Genomic DNA, 13,784 nt, shown 5'->3' on the forward strand with positions numbered 1-13,784 from the left:
ATTTCTCATCTCTCTTTTCACTGAATGTATCTCCTAAAGGACTTGGGACATAGTATTTTAGGTGGAACAGCTGTTGACAGATGTGTTCACCATGTCAGTATTCTCTACATTTGTGTGCACTCTAAGGAAATGTATAGGTTTGATTACTTATTGCCCTATCTGTTCTGTCATGGGCTGTGTTTGGATACTTTACATAATTTTATCTTACATTTGCAAGTATTTTTGATGTAACATTTTTTTTAATTTTAGGAAACCACAGCCTCCTCTAGCAGAATTCTCCTGATACAGATAACAAGTATCTGTACATATCCAATTATCTGTATATGACAATTATCTGTAATATATCCAGTGTCAAAGAACTGATATTTCATTTTTCCTGATTCTTTGATGTTAAGATGAAAACATGGCTATGCGATATGTCAGTATAATACCCACGGATGCCCTCAGTTGCATGCATGACCTGGTTCTGAAGGAGGTTTACCTGCCAGGGATGAAGCCTAAGCTGGTCTTCTAAAGATCCCATTTCAGTTTTCTGAACAAGCATGTTATGGAGGCCGTGGGCCACTGCATACACAGCATTATAGATGAAGTAGCTGGAGTCAGACAGGGTCATCATGTCAATTACTCCTGACACAAACTCAAAGGATGCATTTGGAGGGCAATTATAAATTTGTCCACATAGTGACCCAGCCGGTGAACAATGAAAGAGGTGCAACCACAATTTACTGAAGTAAAAGTCCTCCGGGTAGTGGGAAGGGGTCACTGTCTGGAGGAAGTGTCTGAAGCCAGGGATTTCCCCCTTGTGAGGTGAGAAGGAGAAGCCCCCGTGGAAAGAGTGCAGCATGTGGTTCATCTCGTGCAGGACGATCTCCTGCTTGGCTGCCATGATCCACACCTTCCCTGTGGTTAAAAAGAAGTCTGCTGCCATGTCCACGGTGACGAGGCTCCCTGCTTCACCGTGGAGTATGTGCACGTTTGCAGAGGAGACTCTGATCCTACTCAGGAGGGTGATATCCCCTGTCCCATACATTATCTTAGTGACAGGGAGCTTTTCTGTTAAGGCCACACAGATACCATTCTTTACCATCTCTGCTCTCAGATCCCTCAGGAACTGCTCTCCCTTCAAATCATCAGATATGAAGAGCGCCACCCACGTCCAGCCAAAGTGCAGCAATAAGGAGACCATCGCATGGGCCAGAGAGCTGTCCTTGGGGGCCATCTGATAGAGCGATGGAAACTGGTCTTTATCACTCAGCATGGGATCAAAAGGTCCATACGTGATCTGAATGAGCAAAGAAAGATATCAAGATTCTAAGTTCAACTGGACATGGGGTTGCTTTCTAGGGCATAGCACGGCAGAATTTTCCAGGTGAGGGCTCACAAATGGATTACTGCTGGGGAAAGGGAAGGAGTGCGGTTTCAGTCAGTATGTTCTCTGCTGTGATCAAAAGATCTGACAACAACAGTTAGAGGAGGAAAGTTTACTTTGGGGCTCATGGTTTCAGAGTTCTCAGTTCATAGACAGTCAGCCCCATTTCTCTGGGTCCAAGGTGAGGCAGGACATCATGGAAGAAGAGTGTGGTGCAGAAAAGCCACTCTTCCTGCCAACAGTCACCACCCAGTTACATCAGTGGATTGATGCACTGACTAAGTTGAGGCTCTCATAACCCAATCATTTAACCTCTAAAATGTCTTGCATCATCCCACTCATGAGCTTTTGGGGGACACCTCATATCTAAACCATAACAAATGCTGGAGAAATTGCCCAATTCCCTCCTTCTGAGCACAGGGAAGACCATGATGTCCTGCCCCACATCATTCGGGAAAGGACGTGACTTCCCGTAAAGTCAATGCGCAAGGTCCCCATGTGCTTTCATCTCAAGCAGTGGGAATACAGATGGAAGAAAAGGAGGCACCTTGCAACCTGTACAATTCCTTGGGATCTGTTTTATCCCTCATGGGATATGGAATCCCAGCAGTCAAATTTCCCTTTGATGAGATGTGAGGGACTGTGATTGGAAGAGACCCAAATTTCTCTCCAGAATTTATAGCCACCTACCTGTGGGGTCCTGTAGAGCTCTAGAAGGGTTCCAATCTCAGCCGAGAATGCTGACACGGTCCCTGCAATGATGGCAGCAGACTTGCCCTGTGTCTGGCAGTTGTAATTAGGGAGAGTCTGTATTTTTCCAGACAGCCAAAGCAGAGTGCTCCACAAGGTGAACTGGTCACTGGAAAAGGCATTATAGACGTGGAAACCTAAGGTCAGGTTGGGGAGCAGGTGGGAGTCCTTGTTGATCTCCTCCATGGCAAAGTAGAAAGCCAGCACATACTGGTAGTTCTTCCAAAACCAGCTAAACACAGAAGAAGAGTTAGAGAAAACAGTCCAATCATGTCATCCAGGGTAACTCCTCTGTCAAGCACAGAGACAATCTGGGTTAGACTCAGGCATCCACCTCAGAGATTTTCCTTCCCTGAGAGATGGAGCTGGTGTGAGGAAGGTTTCCCAGCACAGGAAGACATGCAGTGGCTCTTTCCCCCTCAGGAAGCAAACTGAGAGCCTTGCAGGGCATCGTGAGTGGGTGAGGTGACGTTTGCCTGGGTCATACAGTTGCCCAGTGGGCAGATTTGGTTCTCAGTGTCCTATAAATGGGAGGTGCATCAGTGTATGCACAAGAGAACAAGGTGTCCTCCTCTGGGGACTCGAGTGAGGGCTGCACTCTCCCCTTGGCAAACCCTTTAGCAAAGGCCGTGGTGCTTCCCAACCTGTGGTCTGTGTCTAGTTAGAGGCAGACGCCAAGACGCAAGCACTTGGACTCTATGTGTCTGCAAGTGTTTCAAAGGGGGGCTCACTTGCCAGTTCTTCAAACCACTGGGATCAGGATCCTCTACACCACTCCACATGGGGCACTTAGAGTGGATGCTTTCTATATTCTTCTCCTTCATCTTATCACAGCTGTTTTATCCAATTATATTTTCTTTGAAAGTTAATATTTGATGAGAACATCCAATTTATTTCCATAGTCTTCAAACTGATTACTCAACTTAAAATATTTCCCTTTCTCTTTAGTAAATTCTTTCTCATTTTATGTTTGAACATTTGAAGCTTTTCTCTAAGTAGATTTTCCAAAAATATTGGTTGTTGAATTGTAATATGGCCATTGTTGTTTTTTTTTCTAACAGAATTCATATTTTGTTTAATCTTTATGATTTTCTTTTCTTTGTTTAGAATTGACCTAGTTTTTTTAGAATATCTTAAATTGCAATCTTATTTAAATATTCAAATTTATTCAATCTTATTTAAATATTCACCTTTTCATGAATTATTTAGACTTAATATTTTATACTATTGGTGTTTTAGTTCATATTCATTGTTGCTTATGGTTTGATTTTGTGATTTTCTATATACGGTTTTTATTAATCATTTATTTTGTAGGAACTCTATAACTGAATATTGGTGAAACATTTTTATTTATTTTTTATTTTTTTAATTTTTTTTATTTTTTTTAAATTTTTTTAATTTTTTTAATTTTATTTTTTATTGGTTGTTCACAACATTACAAAGCTCTTGACATATCATATTTCATACATTAGATTGAAGTGGGTTATGAACTCCCAATTTTACCCCAAATGCAGATTGCAGAATCATGTCGGTTACACATCCACATTTTTACATACTGCCATATTAGTGACTGTTTTATTCTGCTACCTTTCCTATCCTCTACTATCCCCCCTCCCCTTCCCTCACATCTTCTCTCTCTACCCCATCTACTCTAATTCATTTCTCTCCTTGTTAATTTTCCCATTCCCCTCAAACCTCTTATATGTAATTTTGTATAGCAATGAGGGTCTCCCTTCATTTCCATGCAATTTCCCTGTTCTCTCCCTTTCCCTCCCATCTCATGTCTCTGTTTAATGTTAATCTTTTCTTCCTACTCTTCCTCCCTGCTCTGTTCATAGTTGCTCTCATTATATCAAAGAAGACATTTGGTATTTGTTTTTTAGGGATTGGCTAGCTTCACTAAGCATAATCTGCTCCAGTGCCATCCATTTCCCTGCAAATTCTATGATTTTGTCATTTTTTATTGCTGCGTAGTACTCTATTGTGTATAGATGCCACACTTTTTTTATCCATTCATCTATTGAAGGGCATCTGGGTTGGTTCCACAGTCTAGCTATTGTGAATTGTGCTGCTATGAACATCGATGTGGCAGTATCCCTGTAGTACGCTCTTTTAAGGTCTTCAGGGAATAGTCCAAGAAGGGCAATAGCAGGGTCAAATGGTGGTTCCATTCCCAGCTCTCCCAGGAATCTCCATACTGCTTTCCAAATTGGCCGCACCAATTTGCAGTCCCACCAACAATGTACAAGTGTACCCTTTTCTCCACATCCTCGCCAGCACTTGTTGTTGTTTGACTTCAGAGTGGCTGCCAATCTTACTGGAGTGAGATGGTATCTTAGGGTGGTTTTGATTTGCATTTCTCTGACTGCTAGAGATGGAGAGCATTTTTTCATGTACTTGTTGATTGATTGTATATCCTCCTCTGAGAAGTGTCTGTTCAGGTCCTTGGCCCATTTGTTGATTGGGTTATTTGTTATCTTATTGTCTAATTTTTTGAGTTCTTTGTATACTCTGGATATTAGGGCTCTATCTGAAGTGTGAGGAGTAAAAATTTGTTCCCAGGATGTAGGCTCCCTATTTACCTCTCTTATTGTTTCTCTTGCTGAGAAAAAACTTTTTAGTTTAAGTAAGTCCCATTTGTTGATTCTTGTTATTAACTCTTGTGCTATGGGTGTCCTATTAAGGAATTTGGAGCCCGACCCCACAATCTGTAGATCGGAGCCAACTTTTTCTTCTATCAGACGCAGAGTCTCTGATTTGATATCAAGCTCCTTGATCCATTTTGAGTTAACTTTTGTGCATGGCGCGAGAGGAGGGGATTCAGTTTCATTTTGTTGCATATGGATTTCCAGTTTTCCCAACACCATTTGTTGAAGATGCTATCCTTCCTCCATTGCATGCTTTTAGCCCCTTTATCAAATATAAGATAGTTGTAACTTTGTGGATTAGTCTCTGTGTCCTCTATTCTATACCATTGGTCCACCCGCCTGTTTTGGTACCAGTACCATGCTGTTTTTGTCACTATTGCTCTGTAATATAGTTTGAAATCTGGTATCGCTATACCGCCTGATTCACACTTCCTGCTTAGCATTGTTTTTGCTATTCTGGGTCTTTTATTTTTCCATATGAATTTCATGATTGCTTTATCTATTTCTACAAGAAATGCCGTTGGGATTTTGATTGGTATTGCATTAAACCTATAGAGAACTTTTGGTAATATCGCCATTTTGATAATGTTAGTTCTGCCTATCCATGAACAGGGTATATTTTTCCATCTTCTAAGATCTTCTTCTACTTCTCTCTTTAGGGTTCTGTAGTTTTCATTGTATAAATCTTTCACCTCTTTTGTTAGGTTGATTCCCAAGTATTTTTTTTTTGAGGATATTGTGAATGGAGTGTTTTTCCTCATTGGTGAAACATTTTTAAGCAGTTACCAAGAAACAATGTTTTATTTTAATTACATCTGTTTTTCCCATTATTTCCAATAATTTTATCTGTATCATTGCTATTCAAGGATATTTTCTGTCACTAAAACATATGGTCAAATGTTTTTATTTTTCCATAAATAATTGATAAAAATATTTTTTCAGTCCATGAAGGACTACTTTGATATGGGCTACATAGAGCAGAGAAATTTTACAGCTGGAGTTTGTCCAATTATTGATTTTTATCTTTGTCCTATTAAATTAATAACAATGAATCAAAAATTTTGTTTACCTTTAAGCATTTTGTCTTACTTGTTCTGATACTTTAAATGAAGGAAATGTTTTCAAAGGCTTAAATTTAAATTAAACTTATTGTTTTAACTGAGAGATAAAATATAAAAATTGTCCATATTTATGAGGTACCATGTGAGGTTTTCATGTGCGCACGCGTTGTTTAGTGTCTAGGTCCAGTTACACATGTCTGCTCAGTTGTCTCTCTCTTTACATGGTGAGAACATGCAGAACCCTTTCTCTGAGTTATTCAAGGACACAGTCATCATCGTTGTCTGTAGTCATCCTCCTGGTAAGAACACACCAGTCAATCCTGCTTGTCTAACTGTAACTTAGCACCATAGATCCACCTCTCCCACCCCTCACCAGTCCCTGTTCACTCAGCCTCTGATGAACTGATTTATTCTCCACTTCTACGGGATCACCTTTTGAAAAAAATGCAACTCCCTCCAATGTCCCCAGTGCCTGATCAATGAGATAAGACTGAAGGAGTGGTCTCAATAGATGCTGAATTTTATCCTATGTCTTTAAAAAAGTATAGATTCACAAGTCTCAAAAAAAGACCTAATATATGATAATGACATACCTAAGAACAAAACTAACCATAAAATGAAAGGTCTTTACAATGGAAATTATAGAACATGGAAGGAAGAAATTAAAGAAGACTCAAGAAGATAGAAAGACCTCCCATGTTCACGGATAGGTAGAATTAGTATTGTTAAAATGTCATACTATCTAGAACAATATATAGTTTCAATGAAATCACCTTTGAAATACCAATGAATTTCTTCACAGACCCAGAAAAAAAGTCTTAAAGTCTTTTTTTTAGGAGGGAAAAAAAGACCAAGAATAACCAAAGCAATTCTAAACCAAAAAAGCAATGCTGGAGGCATCACGATAGCTGACTTCTAATTCGACTACAGAGCTATAGTAACAAAAACTGCACAGTCGTGGCCTAAAAGCAGATAGGTAGGCTGATGGTAGAGAACAGAAGACACAGAGACAAACCCACACATCTAGTCATCTGATCCCTGACAATGGTGCTGAAAACATTCTTTGGAGAAAAGACAGCCTTTAACAAATGGTGCTGGGAAAACAGGTTCTCCATATTTAGAAGAACAAAACTAGACCTCTATCTCTCACCCTGCACAACCATAAACTCAAAGTGGATAAAAGACCTAGGAGTTAGGTCAGAAAATATGCAACTTCTCAAAGAAAACATAGAGTCAACACATCAACATATAGGCACGGTCAACGACTTTCTCAATAGGACCCCTAAAGCTCAGGAAATAATGGCAAGAGTGACTAAATAGGATAGTATCAACTTAAAAAGCTTCTTTATAGCACAGACCTACAGAATGGGAGAACATATTTGCTAGCTACTTTTCTGACAGAGGATTAATACAGAAAATGTATAAAGAACTAAAAAAAACTTTACACCAAAACCTCACAAATGATAAATGGGCAAATTAATTAAGCAAACACTTTTCAAAAAAAAGAAATACAAACTGCCAACAAATATATGAAAAATCTTTCAATGTCATTAGCAATTATGGAAATGCAAATCAAGTCTACATTGAGATTTCATCTCACACTAGTCAGAATGGCAGTCATCAAGATCACAAATAATAGTAAATGTTGGAGAGGATGGGGAGAAAAAGGAAGGAACACTTTACACTCTTGATGGGACTGTTCATTGTACAATCACTATGGAAATCAGTATGGTTCCTCAAAAGACTAGGCATGGAATCCAGGTATACCACTCCTTGGTATTTACCCTGAAGAACTAAAGTCCTCTTATTCAGTGATGCAGAACAATTCAAAATAGCTAAACTATGGAACCAGCATAGGTATCCATCAATGGGCTAATGGAGAAAGAAAATATGGTTCATACACACGATGGAGTTTTATTCAACCACAGAGAAAAATGAAATTATGTCATTTACAGAGAAATGGATTGAACTTGAAACCATTATGTTAAGTGAAATAAGAGAAACTCAGAAGGTCAAGGGTCACATTTTTTTCATACTTAAAAGTTAGACAGGAAAAAGGAAAAGAAATGTGGGGAGATGTTATGAAAATGGAAAGGAGATCAGTAGAGGAAAGGGACCAAGAGGTGGGAGGAGGGGAGGAGAAAGACGTGATGGAGGGTGATAGTGGCCAAATTATACTGATATTCGTGTGCAGGCAGGAATATGTAACAACGAATGCCACCATTATGTACAGCTGTAATGCACCAATAGAAATGTGAAAAGGTATCATAGAGCAAAAGATGAAAATGGAAGGTTGTGGAAAGATAAAAGACAAGTGGAATGGAGAAAATTATATTGTATGCATTTACAAATATTTCAGGATGAACCTCACTATTATGTATAATTATAATGCACAAAATAAAAGAAAACTAAAAAAAGAAGGAAAAGACCTCAGAATTCACTGTTTCATGTTTCTGCCATTGCTGTGCACAGTTTTCATAACTCATGGGGGAAACACACACACACACAAGCAAAAAAAAATCCAGTTACACAAAATCATGACCATACCTAATACACACACACACACACACACACACACACACACACACACACACGGTCTAGAAACTTACCTAGTAGCTCTCACCTCAGTCTTTGGTTGGAGTAAAAAGGATATCCTGGATAAGTCTGCATCCTGGTTCATGTAGTAAAGGGGGAAAAACCCACTGAGGACCAGGTCTCCATCTCTGTAGACAGCTGGCCTCAAGTATTGTAAACAATTCTGAATCTCCACCCATGAAGTATGTACAGGCTGTGGGAGCAGGAAGAGAAGAACCAGAAAGAACACCATGCCCGGCTCTGCCCAAACAGAGACAGAGCCTAGTGCACAGTGTGAGGTGAGGAGTGGGGGCTGGATCATGTCCACAGTCTCAGCTCTGCAGGGAGGGTCAGACCCTGAGTAGGGCACAGAAAATCCCCACTCACTCCATGCCCTCCGGCTGGGAAAGCACATGCAGGAGCAGCTGGCCAGGCCTGGGCACAACCAGGAGCAAAGGGGACTACTGAGGGAGACTTGGTGCTCTGACCCTGCCCTTAGTGTCCTGTGGTCAAGGCAGCTCTGGTGTCCCTGTCTTTTCTCTGCTTCCCGTTAGTCCATCCAGGAGCTCTGGGGATCGGTGCCCTGAGGCTCTGCACCTGTCACCCTGGAACTTGGTGAAAACTATAGTTGAAAAACATGTTTGGAACTCCTATGGGGCCTGCGATTTCATCATGTTTCAACAAGGCATTGGGGACCACCACATCCTGAGACAGTGGGCCCTGTAACCCGGTGACCTCAGGGGCCAGGGCTAGTTGTGTGAGAAATTGGGCATGTTTGAATGAGCTGGTGTTGGAATCAACCAAACACCCAGGAGTGTGATTGCACATGATGCTTTAGCAAGAGGGTGAAGGGCTGAGGTCAGTCAGTGAAGACTTCCTGTGCCACTCACATCTAATAGCACTCTCAGGTCTCAGTGTCCTCCTGGAATAAATGGGCTTCATGATTGACAGGGCATAGGCTGCATGGAGGACAAGCTGGGAAGCTCACCTTGACCTCTTCACAGAACTGAGACCACTTACCCCTGAGCCTGCTGTTCTGAGCTCTGCCCCTGGGGATTCTTGCACAAGTCTCATGGTTGTCTGCTCCATGTGGCCCAGCTTCCACGGCCCGCTCTTCACACAGCACTCGTCTCCCCTGGTCATGTTTTCCTGATACCATTCTTCACAGAAAACATTTGTGATAGCATTTTATTTACTCATTTTTATTTAATTTTTTTGTTGACAAGTACAAACTGAATACATTTATATTCTACACAAGATATTTTGAGATTACGTATTTAGGAATGACTGTATCTAGCTCTTTAACATATATGTTATCTTACATACTTATTAGTCAAGATTCCAATACTGAAAATCTAGCATTTTCAGCACATTTTAAGTATAAAATATTTTTCATTAGCTGTAATGAGCACTCCAGCAGATCTCCTGAACTCATTCCTCCTGTGTAAATGAAAGTTTAATTCCTTTAGCCCATAATCCCCAAGTTCCCTCTTGCTCGGCTTCTGGTAACCACCATTTGACTCTGTTTCTGAGTTTGACTTTTTATACTCCCTGGGTACATGCTAGGCCCTGGGTTCGAGCCTCAACATCACATAAAAGTAAATAAATGAAGGCATTGTGTACAACTACAACTAAAAAATAAATATTAAAAAATTTGCTGGATATATGATTCTTTGTTGGCATCCACTCATTATCTTTTAGAGCTTGTTCCAGGATCTCCTAGCTTTGAGAGTCTGGGTTGAAAAATCTGCTGAGATCTGAGTTGATCTTCCCTTATAGGTAATCTGATTTTTTTCTCTTGCAACCTTTAAAATTCTATTCTTACTCTCTATGCTAGGCATTTTCATTATAGTGTGTCTTGGTGTAGATCTGTTGTAATTTTGTACATTTGGTATCCTATAGGCCTCTTGTATTTGATTTTCCAGTTCATTCTTCATGCTTGGGAAATTTGGTTTGAATCTCTGAACCTTCCTCTATCCCAATAAATCTTAAATTTGGTATTTTGATGGTATCCCATAATTCTTGGATGTTCTGTTGGTGGTTTCTTACCATCTTCACGGTGAGGTCAACTTTATTTTTAAGATTGTATGTTTTGTCTTCATTGTCTGAGGTTCTGACTTCCATGTGATCTAGTCTGTTGGTGATGCTATCTATTGAGTTTTTAAATTGGCTGATTGTTTCTTTCATTTTGAGGATTTCTATTTATTTTTTCTCTAGTATCTCTCTTTCTTGAAGTAATCTCTTGCAACCTGTACTCGCTCTCTTACCTCTTTGTTGGAGTGATAGATTTTTGCCTGTATCTGCTCACTTAGGTTGTTCTTTAATTCCCAAATCATTTTGAGTTATGTATATTCTGAACTCCTTCTCTGACATTTCACCTACTGCACTATCTATGGATTCTATTGTTGTGGTATCTTGGTTTGTTTGAGGCAATTTCCTCCCTTGTTTTTTCATGATATCTGAGTCTTTCTCTCTTGCAGTGTAATACCTCACTTTTAAGGGAGAGATCAATATTACAGCACTCAATGTATCCAACGTGCAGCCATGAATCAGTTGGCTTCTATTTTTATATTTACACATTTGTTACTATAATCAGAAATGATGAGTTAGGTTATCTTCTACTTTATAGTCAAAAGGTTTACATAATGGTTTATAGTTTCTGATGGTGGAAGGGGGAACTGGGGGGTTGGCTGAGATGTTTATGAGGTAGGATGTTAGAATATGGAGGAATTAGATTATATGACAAGTGAAGGGGTAATCATAAGAATTTGGCTGTTAGTAGGAAAAACAAGAGATAGGCAACCCTATGCAAGACTCCCTGTTACCTCAGCAACAGGATAACTGCTAGTACAGTTTCCCTAGTAGAGAAACCTCTGGTGCAGTCAGGCCCACAAGGACCTTGGTGGTTTGTTACAATGTCCTTATTGTTGTCCCTTGATACAAGTGGTGATACCCCAATTTTGTGGCAGTGGTAGTTTCGAGCCTATATGTATCCTTATGTTGGGCTGTGGAGCCACGCTTTGGTGAATAATGAACCCCAGCGTAGAGTGGCTCACTGTGTATCTCTGGGCCTGGGACAGGCCTCTCCTTTGGATATTGGGTCATGGTGTGGTGAATCTTTTTAATTCAATATCCTCCTCCCTATCTCCAGCTGCAGTGTGGCGGGCAGGCCTCTCCTCTGGATCTCTGGGCCACGGTCAAGTTTTATCAATTCTGGAGTCCAATCTTTCTTGCCTTCTTCAAAAACTGATTATGTCCATTATTTCTAACACTTTCCTACTTTCAACACCTTTCTTTGCTTAGCTATGGCTTATCCTAATCGAGTTTTATTCAGGTAAAAGTTATGCAAACAATAAAATAACCAGTTCTAAAGAGAGGAAAACAGAAAATGACACAAGCATATTGAGATATTTTATCAAAATATAGATATGTATAAGTGTCAGCCAATTAATGAATAAAATACAGCTATTAGTTTAGTACTATGATTTCAAGGACACCCTTAATTGTAGGATAGCATTGTGGCTTGCAGCCTGACGGCCAGTGAGGGTACTTTCACAAAATGACTCTTTTTAAAAAGGAGCTGGGCCAATTTATTTTAATTTAATTAGTTACTGTTCCTTTAAAATCAGGAATCCAAAACTGGGTTTCTTTTTGATTCAATATCCTATAAATGTGAAAGAGACTTATGAGATGAACTCTCAGAACGTCTGTTTCCCTGGAAATCTCATTATTCTTTAAATCTTTCAGACGATCCAATCCTCTCAGGTCTTATGAGCATAATGTAGAAATGGAGGGCAAAGATGCAGCCCAGGAGCCCTGCACTGGAGGCCAGGATGGAGAAGACCTTCACGGCCACCATAACCTTGCCCTTGGTGCTGTGGTACACAGGGAGGAAGGTGAGCCAGACACTGCAGAACCCCAGCATGCTGAAGGTCAGGAACTTGGCTTCATTGAAGGTGTCAGGCAGGTTCCTGGCCAGGAAGGCCACCGTGAAGGTCCCCAGGGCCAGGGAGCCCAGGTATCCCAGGGCACAGTAGAAGGCAGTGACTGAGCCCTTGTTGCACGTGATGATGGTGTGGCCATGTTCAGAGTGTGTGTCTGTGTCCATAGAGGGAGGTATGTTCTCAGCCAGGCTGCACAGAGACAGCCCAGGGGTCAAATGTTAGACACGGAGGCAGGCACTTCTGAGGACAGAGACTATCCATCCTTCTCCCTGAAGCAGTGATCTTGAAGGCCAGAATCATTTTGTCCAAAACAGTGGGAACAGCCATAGTGAACACCAGCTTCTAATGCAGTATGATGGCGGTTGCAGGTGGCTGTGTTGGGGTGGCCCATTAAGAGTAAGAAACAGCAAACACAGAAGAGGAGAAGAGAAGCAAGGTGCCCCGAGAGCCTGCTTTTCACCTTGACAATGGAAGTGTCTCCGTGCCTCACTGGAGCCATTCCCGATGTTTAGAGGCTGAGTGCAGAGAGCCACATGGGCCAGAGGTGTCCTAAAGTGGCCTTCTTAAGTCAGAGAGCTCAGGTTCCCTGGGCAGCGGTGCTCTCTCTCAGTACTAGTACCTTGACGATAAGCATGGGTCACCCCACATCTGATAAGAAAGGTATGGCGCCCTTAGTCTAGGTCATTTATCTTTCTGTCATTCTCAGGTCTCTACAGTAGAGAAGCAGGCATGTTGGGTCAAACTGACTTTCTTGCTGGAGACAGAACATAAAAGAATGCCACAGAAGGAATGACTTCCAGTGAATACTGCCCACCTTTAGTAGGATTATGTGACCAAAGCTATCCTTTCCAGTCCATATAGATCCAGCATATGCATGGGAACATTTTCCTTTTCTCATATAATATCCCAAACCTATACACCTCACTAAATTAAATCTCTATAAGCTGTGGCCTGGGTTAATTCTTTCAGTGAGAAACAACCAGTTTTATTTCTTCCTTTCCAATACATTTTATAACTTGGGCAGGACCCCCATTGTAGAGTCTTTTAGAAGCTGAAATTCTAATCAATTAAAATTTTAGGACATGAAAAAACCAAGAGAGGGGATCAAAATGTAGCTCAGTGGTAAGTCGTTTGCCTACCATGCCCCAGGCCCTGGGTGCAATTACCCACGGAGGAGGAGGAGGAGGAGGAGGAGGAGGAGGAGGAGGAGGAGGAGGAGGAGGAGGAGGAATTAAGAATATCTGCTACAATATGCATGAATTTGGGGCAATTATGCTAAAGAAAAGAAGTCACAAACTATAAGTTGCACTGGTATATGAATTTATTTATGCCAAATATCCAGAATAGTTAATAGAAACAGAAAGCTGATTGGCAGTTGCACAAGCAGGGAAAAGGAAGTCTTGGAAATCAGTGCTCAATGCACAAGGACCTTGGCTTT

General features: G+C 40.8%; 1 protein-coding gene across 1 annotated transcript in view; it reads right to left on the bottom strand.

Moving 5' to 3' along the window:
• LOC308645565 (uncharacterized protein) overlaps positions 1 to 13,784 on the bottom strand; it is a gene marked incomplete at both ends in the record, with an annotated part of 43,396 nt that overhangs the window by 6,673 nt on the left and 22,939 nt on the right. Inside the window, 4 exons of the mRNA XM_081287772.1 lie at positions 482 to 1,282; positions 2,060 to 2,351; positions 12,152 to 12,535; positions 12,966 to 12,994. Coding sequence (XP_081143898.1) covers positions 482 to 1,282; positions 2,060 to 2,351; positions 12,152 to 12,535; positions 12,966 to 12,994 — 1,506 coding nt within the window. The remainder of the gene's footprint in view (positions 1 to 481; positions 1,283 to 2,059; positions 2,352 to 12,151; positions 12,536 to 12,965; positions 12,995 to 13,784) is intronic.

This window comes from Spermophilus citellus, assembly GCF_964194105.1.
Source record: "Spermophilus citellus genome assembly, chromosome: 3".
In the NCBI taxonomy this organism is placed as follows: domain Eukaryota; kingdom Metazoa; phylum Chordata; class Mammalia; order Rodentia; family Sciuridae; genus Spermophilus; species Spermophilus citellus.